Genomic DNA, 23,440 nt, shown 5'->3' with positions numbered 1-23,440 from the left:
GCAACACCATGTCTTTGAAAATAAGCTTCCTACAGTGACACTTAGGCAAGATTTTTCTCTTCACATTTCTGCTACAATTTGCACTAGGTTCTCAAATAGTATGAAATTGTACCAGGAGCTGGCACTCAAAGCATGTTCCAATGCTACTAATGTTGCCAGCACCTTGTTTTCTCAAAAGATGATCTAAATTACTAGCAACCAGTAACTGCCATAAAAATTTGAAGCCAGCTTAGCAGGAGAATGCTACTGATGTGGATTCAATAAACAGGCTTTTATGGGAAGAATTTTGCTTCTATTAAATAAATGTTCTCCTTTTGAGAGGAAAATAAAAAGGTTTAATATCTGAAGTCCATTGCTCTCTTGAAAGTTCAGAAGTAGCTAACTATATTTCTTTTTCTAATTTATAATTATAAGCACTCTGTGAGGTAGGGCCATATTGCAAAAATTCCACAGATTGGGAAAAATCATTTGCTCTGTGGAAAATGTGCAGAGGAATGACCAGAACTTCTATAGGTGATAGATGATTTTAAAAGGGTCTTCTGGGTAGTGGCGCCCACCTTGTGGAACGTCCTCCCATCAGATGTCAAGGAAATAAACAACTATCTGACTTTTAGAAGACATCTGAAGGCAGCCCTGTTTAGGGAAGTCTTTAATGTTTGATCTTTTATCGTGTTTTTAATATTGTGTTGGGAGCCGCCTAGATGGGTGGGGTATGTATGTATAAATAAATAATTGGTTGACAGTATTGGGGAAGGTCAGTTTGTGTGACTGCATGGATGACCACTTGAAGAACCACAGTTATAGGTAAGCTACCTTCCCCCCTGCCTTTACAAGTTTCTAGGGGTAAAGCCAAACCTATGGACTATGCAACTACATAAGTGGTCCTTCGTGACTTATGTCAAAGGACAAATTTATGGCTCACAGGTTCTTGCAAACTGTGATTTTATTTGGATTTGATGGTATTCCAAGACTTATTACTGACCGCTCCATTGTGCTTTCATGGAATCATGATCTTATTATTCCTAGTATTGTATCTATCTATTTCTACCCTGCATCATTCTTTTCTCGCCCCTTAAGTTGTGGATCATCTGATGTTGAACAGGTGTGTTTCTTTATCTCTCAAACACTTGCATTGTTATATGCAATAAAATAATTAAAATATGGGGGGAAGGAATGTTACTACTCCCACTGCCAGTAACAATAATTATTCTTTTTAGGGATTGTGAACATAAGACAAATTTGTGTGTATATTCAATTTAATTCAATCTTTCTGTATTCTTGTATGTAGTTGATATTTGTGTCCTTTCCTTAATTTTTTAAAAGTCCTGTAAATGACAACTTTGGCCCTGAACATTGCTGGATAGAGGAAGAGTGTGATAAAGTTATTACCAATAATTAAAGAAAGTATTTTGGGAAAGGGAAATGAAACCTTCACTTACTTATCAGATCAGCCTAAATCGGGAATGTCCAAAGTCCGGTTCATTTCATCAAATCCGGCCCTCTTTGAAAAAAGTTTGGGTACCCCTGGCCTAAAGTTTGGGTACCCCTGGCCTAAATGATCAACCTTTCATCTTTCTTACATTTTAAATGTTGTATTTGCACCTGTCCTGCCACATTTTCATATCTCAGTTACCAAAAACCAGTCTGATTGTCTTGATGTACCTTGGCCCAATCTTGCCTTCCTCTTTTAAATAACTCAAGCCTGGAACTATTCCAGGTCACCTGCAACCAGGTATTATAAAAATAATGGCTTACATACACTCTTTGAAAAAGAATAGATACTCTTCTAATCTGGTGTTCAGCTCATGAGTCAGTCTTAAGCAATTGCAACTGTGCAAGATAAATCCATTTCCTCTCTTTCTGAAGCAGTGGCTTCCTGGCAATATAGATATGACAAGGCTTTTTATAAGGCATTAGACAATAAATTAAGAAAAGTACACATTGGAGCATAAAAACCAGTTCAATGAAGTACAAGCAGGCACAACCTTCTAGTCAACCATCACAAAATGTTCCCAAGTTTCAAGAATAAATTTGTGAAAATTAACAAGGAAAAAAACAGACGTGATAAAGGTAGATGGGGTAAAAGTGTATGTGATATTGCTCAAATTCTTCAGTAGCTGAAACTTCTGTGAGCTTGTACCCAAACACCAACTTTTCCTCTTGAGATGGATATTGTGCCTTTTACACAGGAATGCTCAGAGAGATAGCTCAGTTGGTAGAGCATGGGAGTCGTAGAGAGGTAGAGATCTCAGGGTTGTGGGTTCAAGCTCCAAGTTGGGCAAAAGATCCCTGCATTGCGGGCGGTTGAAATAGAAGACCCTTGTGGTTCCGTCCAACTCTACAATTCTATGATTCTATATACCTGTCAGCAATGAGTTTTGAGTACTAGTGAAGATAAGAGTCCGGGCAGCCAGCCATTTTACAGGATTTATTACGCCTTTGAAGCTATGTACAAAGCAAGTTCAGAAGTTCGACACTTTCATGGCGGGTCGGTTGTCCCGACTGCCTTTCCTTTCGATTTTCCCCAGCATAACCACCTTCTAAGCCCAGCCCCCCTCGTTCCTCTCTGACGAGGGTGGCTTGTCCCCGGAAGTACCTCCCCCCTCTCAGATTCATTACCTCCTGACAGCTCTTCGTCACCCTCCTCGTCCGAGGAAGAACAACTGCTAATTAAAGGACCCTTCTCTCGGTAAGTTCCCATTCTCTCCTCCTTCTCTCGCTCCAGTTCCCTGACAATACCTGTGGCCTTTCTGAAGCTGAACTAAAGCTCCCATCACGGCTGACCATTGACCATGCTGACTGAGGTTTCCAGGAGTTGGGATCTAGTAACAGTTAGAGGGGCACAGGTTCTAGGGCGACAAGCAGAAATGCAGCAAGTGACATCATTCCCACCATTGAGGGCATACACTTTTAATCACACAGCTGTTAAAGGCATACAAACCTGGCAGCTGGAGGCAAGTAAAGTCAACAAGCCTTCCCCCCCGCAGCTAACAGACACTATCTGTCCTGAGAGAAGGAAGAACAGAGCAAGCAAAGCAGACCGTCCCTTCCTTGGGCCAACTTTACGTTTTATATCATTTATTTGTTTTAGTAAACTGCCTTGGGAGCATTGCCAAAAAATGCCATATATAAATACAACACATGCATAAATAATAGTAATGACTGAAGCAAGCCACATTCCACATATACTGTTGATGTAATCTTTGCTTGCAAGTTTTCCATTTCCACATATATATATCTGTATTTCCACTGTCTTAACTGTTCTACAACTGCCAGTGGAAAGTGAAGTAGCTATATATTCATAACCAACAGGAATTGTATTGTATATTATTATGAAGGCTGTTTCACACTTTACGCACACCATGGCAGATGCATAAACTGTGTGTCAATGCGCTCAGGAGCTCTAATTTGCCGCAAGTCCCTGACATGTATACAATGGATATTTATAGAATTGTGCCTGTCAATCACACTTTTGTGTGTTTGCTACAGGGTGTACATGAGGGTAGCTGCTGCAAAGGTGATTGCTGTGTAAAGTAGCTCAGACAGTAACACAGCTATTTGGTTCAGTATTGCAAGCTGTGAAGAAAGTTTGTATTGAGATCTCTACCGAAAGCTAATATACTTTGGTCTAGTGCTCAGAGATCAGAATGTACATCTCAAATCTCACAACTTTATTGAAAATCTGTTTGTTTCTGGACTCAATTTAAGTGATGTTTTTAAAGTCCTAAATGAGCTGGGACAAGGTCATCTTAAGGACACCTTGCTCCCATAGAGACATGCCTGGACTTTGAGATCAGTCTTGTAGGCCTTGCTCTTGGTGCCATGATGAGGGCCTTTTCAATGGTAGCAGCATGGCACTGGCACACTATTCTAATGGTACCGTGTCAGAAGGCCCTCTCTAAGTGTTTAATTCTGCTACTGCCTCAATTCTGAGATTTAGCCTTAATTATATACAAATAATATGTATGTTCTTAGCAGCTTATTTTAAATGATTGTTTTGTTTTGCATTGTACTTTATGTGTATCATAAGCTGTTCATGGTATGATTCTAAAATAATAGGATATAACCAATAATTATATTCAGCAGCACGGTCTAACAATTTAAAAAGTAAAATAGTTCAAAGCATTTTAGATTTGTACATTTACTCTGCCAGCTATGCATTCTCACAAAAATTTATCTCCAAAACGTAGGCCATTTGACACCAAACAGCCTTTCCATGCAAGAGCCACAGCACCAGCCTGCCTTCTTCTGCAGGTGGTGGAACCAGTCAAGGTACCATTACTGCAGCTGCCTTTCTGAGAGTACGATACTCCCAAGCCTCAGTTCCCAGTCTCATATCACACTGTGAATTCTTCAAGGAAGAGTAAAGGACCATTCTGGACTGCAGCCCGATACAAGTTTAACCAACCTTAATTTTTAGGCCTACTGAAATCAATTATCTAAAAACACTGAACCTTTCTTGTGACCTCTGCACTTTTCTTTATATGACATGACTGATTAGGACACCAAGTAGAAAAGGTGAATATTAATATTTTCTCTTTACTATTCAAACACACTAACCTCCATTCCTTCACTTTAGAAAATAGTTAACCCACACCGCAATGTTCTCCATATTTATTTTGATAACTTGTTTTGTCAATAGCTATTTCTATAGTCACATAGGGCCATAAGAAGTTCACGTGTCATCTTGTTGTCAAACATCTAGTTGAAAATACAAATAGTGCTCGGGCACAATCGACAAAGAATTGTACAATATAATCATGTGATTTTAAACAGGTTCATCCAATTCAATGAGTCCTGGTTTATTAAACCTATAGTGAATATGGAATTCACACCTCTGATTGAAACTTATTTATATCTAGTGTAAACCTGCATCTGTTTTTCTATTTTCCTAATGCTGGTTCTTTTCTCTCTTTTGCCATGGTTTAGGACTTAAGCTAAATCAATAAAAATATCAGGGAGAGGAATGGTTATTTACCCTCAAACCATGGGAAATAGTACAGTGAATCAAGCACAATCTAGTTTGCAGAAAGTACGCCAACAAATGAGGATAGTTTATCAAAGTAAAAAGAAAAACAGATTGGCAGGAGCTGGGAAAAGCAGATGACTAAGCAACGTCTTTTGTAAACATACTCCCAGCTGTACTTTCAGCCTAATAGGAACTCAAGTTGTTGAGCAACAAGTTACCTTGCTCCAAGGTAACTAAGGCTTTAAAATGAGTATATAAACACACATGACTCACACACAAACCCCCAAACACAAGCATACTAGACGTTTATCTCTTAAAAACAAGAGAGACACCAAGTCTCGTTCCGGGCTGCTATATAAAGAGATCATGGGACTGCCAAACATTTGCTAAGAATTTAAAACTAAATTAATAGATGTGGTGAGTGGCACATTCCTGCTTGACCTTTGCATAAACTGCTCTTTAATTCCCTCCCCCCCACTCCATCTACAAATTGCCTTTACACAAAAACAAAAAGGAGAAGGAAAGAAAAAGAGAAGACTTCAACTTATTTTGGGACACTTGAGTTCCAAGGGCCTACATGCATTCACCACAACATACATAGGCTCCATATACATTATCCCCATCCTTGAAGTAATAAAAGACACTTATTTGGAGTGTACAAGCTTAGGATCGTGCGCAAACAGAATTTCCAATGTGCAGAGACTGAGTGTGATGAGTGGCAGGGACTGGGAGATACATCCTCCACACACCCAGTAGAAGAGACTCTCACAAGAGGTGATGGCCTCTCCTTCCTTGGAGGTTTTTAAACAGAGGTTGGATGGCCATCTGTCATATATGATCCAGTTGAAATTTCTGCATTGCAGAGGATTGGACTAGATGACCCTCGGGGCCCCTTCCAACTCTACAATTCTGTGATTGTACAATTCTATGACTTATCTGCAGAGGACTATGGGGGAATAGCACTAACTCAAATCAGACTGCTTAAGCTCAGTATAATGATATGCCATCAGATGACCCAACAACAACAACAAAATGCAGCCCAATTAATGACAGGACAGCAATGGATGAACATCAGCTGAGCCAAAGGACAGGAAATGTCAATTCTTGATACTCTAGAAAATGGGACCATCTGTTTTCAAGCACACAGAAGCCTTGATGTTTTCAAATGTAAGACTAGAAACCTACTATTTAGATTCCTATTCTGCATGATTCTAAGAGTGAAAATAAGAGAAGTTGACATTCCTAGAATGTCTGCTAAGTCAATCTTTCCTGTTACAAATGAAGACATGGACAACAGCCACACAGATACTTCTAAGGACTGGTAAATGTGCAATACTGGGGGTTGCTTAATCTATGTTTTTAACCTCTGCTTAAAAGTATAACTAAAAAGAAATTTCTTCTCATTCTTTCTTCCTACTTACTAAGAGCAGAGAGAGAAAGAGCTAGCAAGTGGACAAAAAGCAATGCTACTCCCCTTTAAAAAGTGGAAAGGAAGGAAAATAACTCTTGGGCTTTATAGAGGGAAATGCACTGGGCCTTTGTTCCAAGAGAAAAAGTGACATTACACAACACCTTTGAATAAACTACTCTTGGCTTGGCTCAATAAAAATGCAATCTGAAGCAGTTTGAAGCCAATCTGCGACCAACATGGCATAAAGATTTGGGCACATATTTTGTAAGTCACAGCCAAAAAGAGATTACTACATTTCTTTAAAATATATGATGTCAGCCACTTAGATTAGAAAAATAATGGGACAGACTGTGATCTGTGAAACTGTCTTTCCATTCTGTTATTGTTAACTATCTGATACCATGAATATTTGATATACTCCAGCTGGTGCTCTTGCATGCTTCAGGCCTGGCAAGAGATACTTCAACAAGTTATAGTTAGACAGGAACGATGGCTTCTGCATTTAAGATCGTTTAGTTACCCTTAAATAATTCAAAAGCAGGAAATCACAAAACAGAAATATACCATATCCTAAAATGCATAGTTTTGACATTTCACCGATATCTGTCCTACACCTAAAGCATGATTTTCAGGTGCCTTTTTGTTCCAATTAATGCAAAAACTACTTTAGAAATGAGTGGGTGGGGAGAGAGAAAACGATACATATTCACAATAAAAAATACAGGTTTTCAGCTGCCTAGCTGCTCAAGAACCAAATAATTTTGACTAGCTATCCATCCCTACAAGAATTAGCTTCTTAAAACATGCTGCTATTACCAAGCAATTTGAAATCTAGATTCAATCTTGCTGCCAATTATCTTATTGGAGCATAATAAACTTTGGCTCTCATACTTGGCATTTTCTGAAGGGAGTAGAGATTTCTACAGAAAAATAAGAGACCCCCACAAAACAGGAAATGATCTCTTACCAAAACTCTGTATTAATATTAGAATTTTTACTCCTGTATAATAAAACCTGGTTACACAGATTAGCCCCCCTTTTAATATTATAATGATAAAAGTATTTCTGCTCACATGATTACAATACCATTTCTATGGTATCAAGGGTTTGTTAAACAACACAACATTCAAAATTACTTTTATCAATATATTCATAAGAAATTCTGTCAGGTGCAGAGTCTGAATGCAGAGTGCTAAAGAAGGTAATCAACAGAAATTATTTTGACGAGAACCAAAAGAGTAATTAGCCTTTGCTTAAAGTGAGCTGTCAGCACTTGCTTCAGTACTTTTCTATTTCTTGCTAACAAAGAGGGTCTTCTACTGGGAAAATAAAGGCCAATTATAATGAAGCATTTTACGTCAGCAGGCAAATTTCATCTATGAGTGCCATTCTGAGTATGAAATTCCTCTGACATACAAACAAGATTTAGGAAACATAGGTCAAAATTATATTCTCAGAAAGACTTAACACAAAATAGATATGTAAATTCTTAAGTCTGCAGCCCTGTGTACACTGACACAACAGTGTCTCCAATAAATGCAGCAAGATTTACTTCTAAAGAAATGCGAAACAGATCCAGTTGCAAAGCTATTGACAATAACTTTCCTTTGAGATACTGAGCAGATGCTTAAAATATTGCATTTATATGCAATTTTTGAGACTACAGTGAATTAAAAATGCTCACTGAGAGTTTTAGCTAACATGGGTTGCAATGAAAAATAGGCCACTGATTAGTGCTTTGGCTATCCTCCAAAGGGTGTGTGCGCATGAGGATGCATGTGCTGGGGAGTGCGCACCCAGCACATACCACTGTGCTGAAAAATGGGTTGCAGGACTAGACAAGAAGCCATTAAGTTACCTTGATCCCATAAATATTCATAGCTGGAATGACAAGTAATTTAGCTAAGTTCTGTATTTGGAAAGTCCCTCCTGTTGGCCATTACAGTGAAACATGAGATATAGAAGGTTGTGCAACAGCTTCACAGACTGAAATACCCGCAAGAAAACTGTGGAGACAAAGCATTATCAATGACAACTTGCCATGCCTTCTCTCTGCCTTACACTCTGCTACATCTGGCAAAGCAGCAACTTAACCAAGGAGAAATAAGCTGGGGTAACTTGCAATGAGAGTACAGTGAGACACAGGTTATGAAGCTGCATTCAGTTGGGAGCTCAACCTAAAATATTCACGGACCATTGCAGCAGATCTTGGAATTAGGCAATTATGTTTATTCATGTAAGAACACTACTGCAATAAGGAAATTAAAAGACCCTTAACCACTCCCTTGTAATAAAAGTATGCTGCCTGTGATCGGTAACCACTTAGAGGTGGCCAGGTGCAGCCCCTGCTGCTACCACACGTGAACACATTCTCCCCATTCTGGAAGATGACAGCATGCAGATGCAAGCACGCATTGCAATTTCCACAGACGGAAACACAACAGAGGAGGCCACTGGTAAACCCTTCCTCTCTCCTGGCTGAAGAGATGCTCACATGAGCAGGGGACAGAGGGATCAGAGCATGAGGATAGTTGAACGGCTCCCAATACTTATCTGCACGGCTGCCCAATCAGTATCTGCTTGCACATTTCACAGTGAACATGTACTCCAGCATCCCAAGGGAAGAACCCTCTACCCTGTTGTGTATTTAAAAACCACTAATGGCCAAAATGGTTATGCTGAGGGAGAGCTGTGATCAGGATCTCTAGTCTCTCTCCCCCCCCCCATTTCCTTATTTTTATAACTAGTTAACAACCCTATTCAAGCAGCTTCAGGTGGAAGTAGTGTTGAAACCTTTCATTCTGCACCAATTCCCTCGATCTTTTTCACCCTCTCCAACTGTTACTGGGGAGAAACCAGAAAACCCAGAAGCTCCAGCTTCTGTGGGGGTTATTGTTTTGGTTTCTTATTACGCTATGCATTTTTGTGTTTTTATATTATAAACTGCCCTGTGATCTTCCAATGAAGGGCGATATAGACATTTAATTAATAATAACTACTGCAAACTGTGGCTGCCAGAATATATTGGCCAGTGAAGTCATACTACAGTGGTACCTCCTGTTGCGGATGGGATCCGTTCCAGAGCTCCAGTCAGATCCTGAGGTTTTCGCAACCGGAGGTGCCTGTTCTGTGCATGTGTGAAGCGGGAGAGCACTTCTGCACATGGTGAAATCCAGAAAAATACTTCCAGGTTTGCCATATGCGTATCCCAAAGGATACGTAACCAGTAGAGGCACCACTGTATACCAATACTGGTCGCCTATTTACTTCTGGGTCTAAGGTGCTCATCTATATAGACCGAAATAGCTAGGATTGCCTCTCCTTATATAATTCAGCCCATGTCTTAAGAGCTCTTCTCCACAGTCCACTGCTGGGTGAGATTGTTAACCAGTTAAGACAGTTCCATATAATATTGCTTCTCTTAGGAAATGTATGTGTCCTAAGAACATACTAATATGGAATCACAGTTCAGAAAAGATACATGGACCATTATTATAATTCTATAATATCCAAGTCCTTCAGGGCAGAGGGAGCCAACACAGTGCCCTCCAGATGTCTGGGACTAGAACTCGCAGAACTCCTAACCTTTGTATTGTGTGTGTGGGTGTAATTGCTGGGGGGGGGTTAGATATGCAATTTGTGTGTTTGTGTTTATTGTGAAATCACCTTGAGATGCTTCATAGGAAGCAATATCAATATTATCATCATGATGGTGGCTCCTAGTCATGTTGGCTATGCTCTACGCTTTGCCCCCAGAATTGGAGGCAATATGCTTCTGACTACCAATTGCTGGAAACTGCAGGTGGGGAGAGTGCTCTTTGCTTAGTCTCTGCTTGCATGTTTCCCATGGGCATCTGGCTGGCTACTATGAGATGGATTAGATGAGCCACTGGCCTGATCCAGCAGCTCCTCTTATGTTCTGAAGGGCTGCTGTTAAGAAAAAGCAAAGGGCCAACTATTTGAGTGCAACCCTACCCACAGTGGATAAGTTGTAATTCACAATTCTAAAGGGGATGCAACTAACAGGCACAGTAGCAGGTCTGGCAGCACATTCCTTATGTAAGATGCCGCTGGAACGATGCTGGATTAAGATAAACTTTGAGCTACAAAAACTGCACATGTTGGCTGCTCTTACCCCTTGGGGCAAGTGTGGGAATATCAAACTAAACATATAAATGCATAAATCTAAAGAGCAATGTTCTTTATAACAGCTCAAACATATTCAGTGATGTAGAACTTCATAAATAAAACAAAGAAAATAATGTTAAAGTACTTAGATTAACAAAGCTGTGGTTACATATTTGGACAAGTAATTGGAAAAATACTGTGTGTCAGAGATCCTATTTAATTAGTTTAAGAAATAGTATCTTTGATGTATTCCAGTACCACTAATACATGTGCATGCATGTGTGTGTACACATACCTCTAGAAACAGACAAAAATAAAAAAAAGATTTTGCAATTATTTCTGTGGTAAACAATTATTTTTTTCCTCTCTCGTCTCCTAACTTTTAAGCACAAGTTGTTTTGTTTCATATGAAGAAATGCCAAAACTTTTTATATCCTTTTTGCTCTCAGTAAGATGGATCCACATCACCTATTACTGGCTTCTCCATTTAGCTTTCTCATTTTTAATTACTCTTTGAATACTGTGAAAGAATGTGTATGATTACATTATGGTTCAGTTCACAAGTAATGCTAAACCAAGCTATGGCTTAGTGTGAACGTGAGAGCCCCTGGACAGGAGATTGTGTCTGTTTTCCTCCTTTGGTCTTGCTGATTCTGCACTGCTATGAGCTCAGTCACTGTATATTATGCTCTAGGAGGCTTAGTTTGGTCCGAATCAAGTATACACTTCCAGAGTTAGCACTAAATACTTCTGGTAAATGAGCCTGGAGGGCTGTGAAATTTGTGCCCCAGGTTTTTTAGTCTACACCTGTGCTATCTGAAACCAAAAGGACACATTGGTTGACTGATGTGATTTTTTTCTCAGCTCTCCTACCCCACTATCTAAAGGAGAAGGCAGAAAGAGGGGCAGTGCTGGGGAAAGCAAAGTTACTGTGAGGGGAAATTGATGGACCAAGAGAGGAAAAACTCATGGAAGAGGACTGTTTTCTGGGCAAGGGAGCCGCAGTTCCAGAGAGAACGAAAGGCAAGAAGGGAGGGGGGAAAGCAATGAATATGGGGAAATTGGACTGGTGGAGAGAGAGGAGGAGGAGGGTTCGTGTGTTACTGCTGTGTTAGCAACCAGGGATGACCCAGGCAAGAGAGATAGTGTTCTGTTTTTAATTAGACCAGCTGCTTGCCTAATAAGAGATACACCACAAAAACAATGACATTTGCAGCTCAGTCTTCTTTTACATAAATAACTGATTCTGCAGGACTTAGTTCCCATGGTGCAGACTTTGGAGTAGATAACACTATCCTGTAACCTCAATTCCCCTTAGCTGACTAGTATAAGCTTTTGAGAAATAATTAAAAAGAGTGTTAGAAACTCAGATATATAAGCTAGGCACAAATGGGTCCTTAAAACAAGGTTACAGTCGCCAAAAGGGAATGTTTAGTTGTCATTTTTGGGCAAGACGACTTTAAAGTCTTATTTTTCAAATGATGGACTGACTGTGATTGATTCTCAGATAAACATCTAGCTAGTACAGATGACAACCTTGAACTAGGTTAAGAGCTTTGAGAACTTGAAAAGTCATTTGATCCAGGGACAGACTATATATTCCGACCTCTTTTTCTTAATGGTAACTGCTCCTGCTCAGGCTGCACAGAAAAAGCAAATTTGATCCAGAAATTCATTCCAATTGTGCAGATAAAACATAACTGATGGAATTCTACAGGGTGGGGTGTTAGTGTGTGAAAACAGTCCAGATCCGATGATCCTCAGCCATGTACTTTCAGATGGTAGAGATGTCAGGCATCATTCTGGCACCCAGGCATCACCCAAAATAAGAGCCAAAGCCCAAGCATATTAAAAAGGCAATGCCCTCAAAAGTGCTATTCGATTTCAGGAGAGCTTTCCAACAGTATCTTGTGGGTCCTGAGGGGGAAAGTAGCCCCATGGTGGTTCCTCTAACCACAAAACGGACATGGAAATTGGCTGTATAAAAGCTGGTATAGGAAGAGTTAGTCATCATACAAAAGAGATCTATCACAACACAAAATTATGTTTTCAGGAAAGATTAGAAATAGCAGACACTACAGTTTAAGCAAACACGCACACCCCTTCAATTTTTATAACTGTGAAATATAAGTAAATAATTAGGTAACTTGTCTTAAAGTATTAATGCTACTGAATATCATGGGAATTTTCACTGTTTCCCCCTAAATTGTTCTTTATGGTATGACCTGAGGCAGCTCTGCATTAAGAATGGACAAAAATGAAATTGAATTTCTAGGCAGTATTGAATATTTTATGTCAGTTTGAATGATGCTTACCCTGTATTGATGGAAATTATTTCTATCAGTGGGTTCTTTCTAATCTTTGGTAAATCCAATCGCGCTCCCCCCAACCGTTTTCCATTATCCTTTTTCTGACCCAGCAATCTCACAGAGTGACCTTCAAATAAAGGGGAAAAATGGTACCATTATACATAAAACTCATTTGTTTTAATATATTCTACTCAAATATTTTGCATTTTGTTAAACAAAAATAGACCCAGGAGTCTTCTGGTAACCAACAACTTACCAAGTAAAGGAAAAGCCAACATTAAAATTTGTTGTTGTTGTTATTATTATTAAGCTTAGCTCCTTTCATTATATCTTGTTCAGCTATTTGACAAAAGCAAGTCAATCCATTTTAAAAGCCAAATTCCCAAGAAACAGCATTTTGATTATAATTACTGTAAAAATATTACTATTGAGTTTAAGGGTGTTGTTGTTCCTTTCTGAACAGTATTAGACCACAAACCCAAAGTTCCAGGCAGTATGATTGAACTGATGGGTGTCAGCTTGAGCAAGAATTTCCATTAAGTTCTCACAAAGTAATGCAAAAAGATTCGGATGAGGGAACATTTTCACAATTCAGCCCAGCTTGTTGTGCTTCTCACGTATAATACTACTGACATGTGAGCACTTTATTGGAATTTATGGCTCCATCTGTAGCTTAACTGAGTTCATTCAGAAGCAACTGCATATTGACTTCAAAATATTCAAACACAAATAGTCAGAAAGCTCCTTTTCCATAATTCTAGACACATTGTTTCAGGTCACCCAAATCAAAGTGAATGCTTTGGGGGGGGGTAGCTTTGCAAAATACTGAGTAACAATTTCTAATTAAACGTTATTTAAAGAGAGAGAGAGAGAGTGTGTGTGTGATTTCCAATAATGGATTGGAATTGGCACCTACCATGGTAGTAATAATCATCATCATCATCTTATTTCAAATGTAAATGTAAATAATCAAGATTAAAAAGCCCAACCAATCTGAGTAAAGCTCTCTGCGGACAAACTCCAGCTCCCTTAGCCTAAAGCAAGATGAGCACCGACTGGACTTAATCAGCCAGGGGTCGTTTTCCTTTACCCTTTTTTACATACAGTCAAACCTTTATTTCATGTTGGCATAGCAAGTGCTAACTTCATTTCATTCATCATATCTCCCACTGGACAGCTCAGTTGGTTAGAGTGCGGTGCTGATAATACCAAGGTTGCAGGTTTGATCCCTGTAAGGGACAGCTGCATATTCCTGCATTGCTGTGGGGTGGATTAGATGATGCTCAGGGTCCCTTCCAACTCTGATTCTATGATCAGTAAGACCACAGTCCAGAATCACCTGAGTGTACCACTGTGCCTGAACATGCAGCACCTTCCCCCCTTCCTTCATGGCATGTTTTAATGAAATGGAGGAGTCTCCAATTAACCACTGTTTCCATTTCATCTGGACCATGAAACTATGGTTGTTACCATCTGTGGAACAACTATGGGACTGAAACCATCCTTTGAAGTTAGTTCACGATCCTGGTTTGTTCCAAAGTTGGTAAGCGTAATTTCCCTGTGCAGATAAAGCAAACTTAGAGACTTCAGCACTGCCACAAATGGAGGAGGGGAAGGGCCTGAATACACAGGTAAAAGACTCATACATAACTAAGCTTAATATGATCATCCAAGCCCAGCCATTAAGTCAGTCATTTAAATTTAAAATGTGAATTGTTTCTTTTGCAGTAGGAAAGGATGAGGTGGCAAAATCATACTGGTCATTTATATTGAAAGTTACAGAAACATTATTTTAAAAACTATTTCTTCATTCGCAGGCTTTCCCAAGGCAGTAGAAATGGCCTTAAGTTACATATGCAAACAAGCAACATTGCTAATTACTAATTAGGGGTCTGTACTGACCACAAGACTCAATTTGTACTGTAATTTGGTCTGAACTGATCTGGAAGCAATCCAGTTTCGCTAGGGGTCTGCAGCCAAATCCCAATTTGCAAAAATTAAGTGTCAAACTTCCCAATTCACTATTATGGGCAAATTAAAATGAAACATTACAGCATTTTTCCCTTATTGACAGAACTGGATGAAATTTGTGGACATAGTCACTTCTGACATATCAGAAACAAACTGTCACAGTATTTTTATTTTATGTGATGATTTTTATCTACCCACCCCAATGGCAAATGAATTGTCTGTAATTTTAATTTTTTTGGGTATGGTAGCCACACCTGAGGAGATGAATCCTGCCAATTTCCAAAAGGATAAATGCAGTGATTTTCTTACATAGATTGGAGGCTGTGAGGGAAAAAAAAGTATACATGAGAGATTTTCCTTGATAAGGAACCTGCCAAAATACTGATAAATAGGACCAGGAATTTTCCTGCTATGTATATTTAACATTGATTTTGGGGAGGGGGTATTTAAAGGGTTTCGCTACCTGCTCTGTGGTTTTAGTGGGCAATAATTTTATTATAAAAATAACACAGGGCTGCCTCTGGGAAGAGAGTCCACAAAATTTCAAAATGATGATAACAGAATCCTAGGGACTTAAAATTTAAAAAGAGCTTTAGGTTTTTGTATGGCTCAACTAAGGTCAAAGCTGATTTCAAAGGAGTGGGTATGTGGGACAGAAGCAGAAGGATATGAAAGTCCAGCAATTTCCAAGCAAGCGCTACTAGAAGAACTAGCAAAACTAGCAAAGAACATTGTGACTGCAGAGCCCTGGTAAAATCATTCCCTCTTTTTAGAAGATAGATCTCTCAGTCACAAAAGAACTTTCCCTTCACCACCTTTCCTCATCCTGTTATTTTCCTTATAAAATGATACGCTGAGGGAGAAATGTCTCATTTTTTGAAGGCACACCGTCTGCAGCACTTCTGAAACATCTGATTCCTCCAATTGTCCCAAACTGCTTTGGAGGTCCCTGCTTCAACTCAGGGCACATCAGAAAGATCCCATTTCACCCTGGACAAGTTTTAAATCTGTCTGAAGTGGCCCACTTTGTTTCAAGAGACATATGAATCTGCTCTATGCTCCTACTGCTTATAATGCAATTGTGCAGAGGTTGTTCGGGGTGGCAAATTGTTTTCAGCAAGCTGTTCCTACAAGCAATCATCATTAAAAAAAAATACAACACTCTACTGCTAAAATTACTGGAAGTGAACACTGGAAGAACTGAATGGCTAGCTCTTTTATGTGACCAAAGCAACCGCCACTGAACTTGCCTTCTAAAGGGCCACACCACCATTGTTTACATTTGTGAGTCAAGACAAATGTAATAGTATCATGGCAGTAGCACATTGAATTATTCCACTGATGTAGCACTGAAGACAAGAAAATCAATTGGCATGCCAGCCTTTTCAGTTGTCAAGTAAAACTTTTAGTCAAAAATTCAGTTTAATTAAGAGGTAAAACACCATTTTATGTTAAGAGTATTACACCTATCATAGATGTCAAAAAGTTCAATAGTATCTAGAAAAGGCCTGTTATTTTCATACCAGCAAATGCCAAGAATTCCATTATAACCTACTGTGATTTCAGTAATGCATGGACTCTGCTAATAGCATTCACTCAATTATTCATTTCCACTGTATCACACTAATAACAGCAATATCGCCAACTGATGAGACAATTATTTGCCCATACTTTTGTTCTTTAAGTATTCTTGGATTTAACAATATGCATACTACTTTAAAATTCAGGTAAATTAAATCCAACTAAATATCAAAAAGAGCTTTCTGACAGTAACAGTTGTCAGATAGTGGAACAGACTCCCTTGGAACTTTTCATTGCTTCATTGGAGGTTTTTAAGCAGAGATTGGGTGGCCATCAGTCATGAATGCATTAGTTGAAAATGCTGTATTGGAGGTTGGACCAGATGACCCTCAGCGTCTGTTCCAACTTTACAATTGCGTGATTCTATAAACTCTGGGGTTACCTATATCTGTGCTGGATTGTGGCCTGTGGGAATGCGAGTGAAAGCTTACAAAATGGTCAAGAATGAATTTATTACTCTCTATTTAAGGTCTAAAATTATGAAACAACTTCACTGGAAATATAAGAACGCCTAGTTCAGTCCATTTCAATACAGTGGGTTGGATCCAGACTTTGGCAAGCTTAGTCTAGACACACTGATAGCTGACAGGGCTTAATGATTATTCCTGTTGATTTGAGTCTACTATTCAACCTGACTAAAGGTACAATCCTAACCCCCTGATGGTGATGGCTGTGGGCATTAGGATAACATGTAGGCCCAAAGCTGTGCCCTGAAAGCTGCTACCAGCTTTTCTGCTATGCTAACACGCACAAAACCCTAATCTATGAGATCCAAAGCTCCAGGAATTCGTCAAGGGGCACAGTTCCTGTCTCCTTCCTTGCGGCTGGCAGGATTCAGCATAACATTACATGCATTAGAGTCTCTACCCCTCTGCACTTCCCCAGATCCTATTAGGATTGCTCTGCATGTTTGGATCCAGTTCAGAGTTGGACTGGTTAATTAATGATATTTCGAAGAGTTTTAGGGGCATGGCCTACTGGAAGCCTAGTAGAGGCAGAAATTCCATGCTCCAGCTTCCTAACCTAACTATCAATACATATTTTTACAGAGCTCCAGAAAGCTGCAGATAAATAGAATCCTTCCCTTTAAGAAATAAAAAAGCTATTTTCAAAAGCTAACATACTGAGTTCCTTTTGTAATGCTGTTATCTGTGATCTCTTTTGTAGCAAATTCAAGTGTAAGTAAGAAAAAGTTATGTTACGAATCTTAAAATGATGCATGATTGGGTAGGGAAAGCTTTTAAAAAGGCATTTCATCTGAATAAGGGAGGTGCTATTTGCCAGCTTCAGAAGCCAGCAGATAAGTTAACTCTCTCTTTTTTTTTATAAAATATTTATTGAAATTTTACAAAAACATAAATTTACAAAATACAAAAAAAGAAAAAAGAACATACAAAAATACATAAAAAAGAAAAAAGAAAAGTAAAAATACAAAGTACAAAAAACAAATAGATACAAAGAGTTAAAAACAAACCCATTTTTGTAACTTTAAACTCATTAGCTTGTTTCCTTGACTTCCTCACACCTCCCCTTTTTGTATTCCCATTTAAATAATCAAATCAGCAAATCCTTACCCTCTTTCGTTTATTTTAACTCTATATCTTAACATATTATAGCTCTATATTCTCATCCATTATCAACTCATTTTTGCATATTCTCATTAACTTTGTTGCTAGTGCCTCTTATTTTCAATCCAACATCATTTTTAACATTCATTAATTTTACAGTGTTTCTGAAGATAGTCTTTAAATTTCTTCCAATCTTCTTCCACCAACTCTTCTCCCAGGTCTCGGATTCTGCCAGTCATTTCCGCTAATTCCATATAGTCCATCACCTTCATCTGCCACTCTTCCAGGGTGGGTAAATCTTGTGTCTTCCAATACTTTGCAATGAGTATTCTTGCTGCTGTTGTTGCATACATGAAGAAAGTTCTATCCTTCTTTGGCACCAATTGGCCGACTATGTCCAGAAGAAAAGCCTCTGGTTTCTTCAGGAATGTATATTTAAATACCTTTTTCATTTCATTATAGATCATCTCCCAGAAAGCCTTAATCTTTGGGCACGTCCACCAAAGGTGAAAGAATGTACCTTCCTTTTCTTTACATTTCCAACATTTGTTATCGGGCAAATGATATATTTTTGCAAGCTTGACTGGTGTCATGTACCACCTGTATATCATTTTCATAATATTCTCTCTTAAGGCATTACATGCCGTAAATTTCATACCGGTGGTCCACAACTGTTCCCAGCCCGCAAACATAATGTTATGACCAGTATCTTGTGCCCATTTAATCATTGCAGATTTAACCGTTTCATCCTGCGTATTCCATTTCAACAGCAAGTTATACATTCTTGAAAGTATCTTAGTTTTGGGATCTAACAATTCTGTTTCCAATTTTGATTTTTCCACCTGGAAGCCAATTTTTTTGTCCAAATTATAGGTCTCTCTTATTTGATAATAATGAAGCCAGTCTCGCACTTTATCTTTTAATTTCTCAAAACTCTGCAATTTCAATTTATCTCCTTCTTGTTCCAGTATTTCCCAATATTTCGGCCATTTGGCCTCCATATTGAGCTTTTTCTGAGCCTTCGCTTCCATTGGTGACAACCACCTTGGGGTTTTATTTTCAAGTAAGTCTTTGTATCTTATCCAGACATTGAACAATGCTTTCCTGACAATATGGTTTTTAAATGCTTTATGTGCTTTAACCTTGTCGTACCACAAATATGCATGCCACCCAAAAACATTGTTAAAACCTTCTAGGTCCAAAATGTCCGTGTTCTCAAGAAGCAGCCAGTCTTTCAACCAGCAGAATGCTGCTGATTCATAGTAAAGTTTAAGGTCTGGCAGGGCAAATCCGCCTCTTTCCTTTGCATCAGTTAATATTTTGAATTTTATTCTGGGCTTCTTGCCCTGCCAGACAAATCTATAAATATCTCTCTGCCACTTCTTGAAACAGTCCATCTTGTCCAAAATTTGCAATGATTGAAATAAAAATAACATTTTTGGCAATACATTCATCTTTATAGCTGCAATTCGACCCAACAAGGAAAGCTTCAAATTTGACCATATTTCTAAGTCTTTTTTCACTTCTGTCCAGCATTTCTCATAGTTATCTTTAAATAAGTTTAAGTTCTTAGCAGTCATATTAACCCCCAAATATTTTACTTTCTTAGCTAATGTTAAACCAGTCTCCTTCTGAAACCTCTCTTTCTCAATTGGTGTTAAGTTTTTCTCAAGAACTTTAGTTTTTGACTTGTTCAGTTTAAATCCTGCCACATGACCAAATTCTTGAATCAGTTCTAATACTCTTTTCGTACTAGATTCTGGCTCCTGTAGCGTCAAAACTAGGTCATCTGCAAAAGCCTTCAATTTGTATTGTTTGGCTCCGACCTGAATACCTTTAATCAGACGGTCCCTTCTAATCATATTTAACAAAACCTCCAGGACCGAAATAAAAAGCAATGGGGAAATTGGGCAGCCTTGTCGTGTCCCTTTCTCTATCTTAAATTCCTCTGTCATCACATTATTGACTATTAGCTTAGCCTTTTGTTCTGAATAAATTGCACTTATACCATTTTCAAACCCTTGACCCACCCCCATCCCCTGAAGATTTTTCTTCATAAAATTCCAAGAAATATTGTCAAAGGCTTTCTCCGCATCTATAAATATTAAAACTGCTTTAGTATTAATGTTCACTTGCAACTTCTCCAATATGTTAATTATGTTCCTCGTGTTGTCAGACAAGTGTCTACCTGGGAGAAAGCCAGCTTGGTCCTTATGTATCTCTTCCACTAATACTTTTTTTAATCTATTAGCCAAAATATCAGCAAAAATTTTGTAATCCACATTGAGCAGGGATATGGGGCGGTAGTTCTTAAGTTGTGTCTTTTCAGACTCCGTTTTCGGTATAAGTGTAATGTAGGCTTCCTTCCACGACTCTGGCGCTTTTTTCCCCTCCAAAATTTCATTACAAACCTCCTTTAGTGGCTGAATTAACCAATCTTTCAAAGATCTATAGTATTTTGAGGTTAAGCCATCCGGCCCTGGAGATTTACCCAACTGCATATTCTGAATGGCACCTTCTACCTCCTGTTTAGTAATTTTGTAGTTCAGCATTATCTTATTTTCTTGAGAGATTTTTTGTAATCCATTTGTTTTTAAAAATTGGTCTATATCAAACTCTTTCTGTGGCCCTTGTGTATATAACTCTTTAAAATACCTCTGGAAGCATTTTCTAATTTCCACTGGATTCTGGATGTTCTTTCCTTCCACTTCCAAATTAGTGATAGTATTGAGCTTTTGTCTTTTTTTCACTTGCCAAGCTAATAATTTTCCACATTTATTAGCCGATTCAAATGTCTTTTGTCTCATTTGTCATCATTAACCTTTTATTCGACCGTCAGTCAGAAAAAAAGTACATTTGTCAATACACAGTTAAAACATCCAGGAAGATTTTAGAACTTAGCCAACACTAAAATGGGCTAAACAGATAGCCCCATATCAATACAGTCAATTATAGTCTTGCGACGCTTAAAAGCTAAAAAAAGAAATTTGGCCACCAAGGAAGGTATAGCTCTAGTGACATTATTCAGCAAGTGTAAAACCTGGTTTTCTCCGGGTAGGAAGCTAAATTGACATAGGTGTGGGTCTATAAAATTTTGTCTAAGCTCTGCATAAGAAGGGCAAGTCAAGAGAATGTGTTCGGTGGACTCAACCACACCCATGGCACAATGACAGGTTCTCTGGGCGTATGGTACTCCCCTGTACCTTCCCCACAATATCACAGAGTGAAGGACATTTAATCTAGCCGCTGTAAGAAGTCTGCGGTATTCAACGTAGTGGATTTCTGCAAGGTAGGGGGCTGGTATGGTCCGATAAATCTGGTCTCCTAGGAACATCCCTGGTTTTACCAGGGCTATGTCCTCTTGTCTAGCAATGTCACTCAGTCTCCAGGAGATCACAGCTCTAGCTTGATTGTACGTCATAGACTCAAAGTAAAGGTGTGTCTCATTTGTTTAATTTTCATCTTTTTTTCCATTTTGGGCTCTCTTCTTTATTGTATTCTGTTGGATCAGAAACCCCCTCATAAATGCTTTACTTGCGTCCCAGATTATTCTTTTTTCAGTAGTAGTATTCAAATTTATCTCAAAATAGTCTCTCAAGGTTTTTTGGGCCTTCTTGATAACCTCTTGATCTCTAAATAAGGTGTCATTCATCCTCCATGTGAAGGAACCGATTGGTGTTACTTTCATCTCCATTTTCACAGCATTATGGTCGGAGCAAGTTTTTGGGCAAATTTCCACTTTTCGAGTCTTAGGTGCCAGTCCTCTAGTTATCCATATTTGGTCAATTCTTGTCCATGTCATTTTGGCTTCAGAGAAGAATGTTCCCTCTCTTCCTAGGGGGTTCTTAATTCTCCAAATGTCAATCAAGTCCATATTGTCAGTCAGTTCAAAAAAGGTTTTTGGTAGTCTGCCATCTTTAGTTACACTCTGTCTCTGTGACTTGTCCATATTTGTAGATACCACTCCATTCATATCTCCCATCATAATGATGTTGTGATCCATATAGTCTAACAATGTGATAAGTGATAAGTGAACTCTCAAGGGAAACCAAAACATAGTCATTTGATATGCTGAACACATGGCATGTTTTTCAGTGTTTTACAACTGTTATACACTGAGCTGGATCCAGAGCAAGTTAGTCACAGTTAAGATCCCATCTACATGAAGTGTTAGTTCATCTTCCCTCACAATCCATTTTTCCTATGTGTTGTGACTTTTAGAATCTAAGTCTGCCAACGGGGATTATCTTGTTTGTTATTGGTCTCTTGTGAGTTTTGAGGGACCAAAAAGCAACCTAAAATGCAATCAATCAGTGTGACTAATATTAGGATTCAAGCCATTCTCTATTCCGAACAACAGAGCAGAACATTTGGTTGCTGCCAGAGAAAAAGACAACAAAATTACCATGTGAAGGGCACTGAATATCAGATTTCAGATTAGAGCATTGTTGATATTGCTGCTACTGTTTACAACCAGAAGCACATGGACTTGTGACAGTGCACTGCATGCAAATATGCCAAGCACCCTCTTGCTACACAAAACTCAGAAGCACTAAAGGAAGACGGGAACTTGCTTCACATAATTGTTATAGCCACACATTGAGGAGGAAGAAAAGGCAGAGGAAAGCGGAGACAACTTCCTTTTCCAGCTACACCTATTAGTCTTAGGTAAATTAAGAGTGGAACAGTTTATCTGAAGATACTGTACTTTCAGTTGTTTTATCTGAGCAGCAACTTTGTTCAGTAATGTCCATCATCAAGGTGAAGAGGAATTCAAGGGAAGGATGAGTAACAAATAAGTAAACTCTAGGATTTTTCCTTCCTTCTTTCTCTCACAGTGAATAAGCCAAAACAGATGGACAACCCACTAATTAGTGGGAAAATGGTAAGAACTATTTCACAAAGTCAAGTAATTAGCATTATGCTTGCCTACAAACTTCAAACTAAAGCAAAAACTATTTTCATATAACCATGATCACCACTTTTTAATTTTAATAGCCCTAAGAAACAGACCATTAAAAATAATGGAATGCCTGGGCATTCCACCAGCAGTCAGGCCAGAAACTCTCTCGAAGTCAGCATGCTATAAACACCCATTGTAGGGAGCGCATTTCTCATTATCTGCTGAAAAATTCAAAGAAGAGGAAAGACTTCCTACGTTGACCAAGTGAAATAAGTGTGTAGCTTGAGAAAGAAAGTAAGAGTGGAAGAAAACAAGGGGGAAAACAAGGGCCTAAATTGGTTAAACCAACTACTCAAGCAAACGATAAAGCTTACCGTATTTTTCGCCCTATAGGACGCACTTTTTCCCCTCCAAAAATGAAGGGGAAATGTGTGTGCGTCCTATGGGGCGAATGCAGGCTTTCGCTGAAGCCTGGAGAGCGAGAGGGGTCGGTGGGCACTGACCCCTCTCGCTCTCCAGGCTTCGCGGACCTCTCCGCAAGCAGCGGGAGCGCTCCCGCTGCTTGCGGAGAGTTGCCAGCATGCTGAAGCCTGCGGCGCT

General features: G+C 38.9%; 1 protein-coding gene across 4 annotated transcripts in view; it reads right to left on the bottom strand.

Annotated features, from left to right (window-relative positions):
• Window positions 1-23,440, bottom strand: part of CDKAL1 (CDKAL1 threonylcarbamoyladenosine tRNA methylthiotransferase) — a 232,390-nt gene that overhangs the window by 128,743 nt on the left and 80,207 nt on the right. For all 4 annotated transcript variants that reach the window (XR_014550602.1, XR_014550603.1, XR_014550604.1 and 1 more), the window contains one exon: window positions 12,824-12,944. Coding sequence is in view for 1 of the 4 variants with exons in the window: in XM_083623907.1 (XP_083480033.1) it covers window positions 12,824-12,944 (121 nt within the window). In the remaining 3 variants the exon portion in view is untranslated. The remainder of the gene's footprint in view (window positions 1-12,823; window positions 12,945-23,440) is intronic.

Source organism: Podarcis filfolensis (assembly GCF_964270895.1).
Source record: "Podarcis filfolensis genome assembly, chromosome: 7".
NCBI classification, from domain to species: Eukaryota; Metazoa; Chordata; class Lepidosauria; order Squamata; family Lacertidae; genus Podarcis; species Podarcis filfolensis.
Note: the sequence above shows the minus strand (reverse complement) of the source record. Positions and strands in the feature narration are given on the sequence as shown.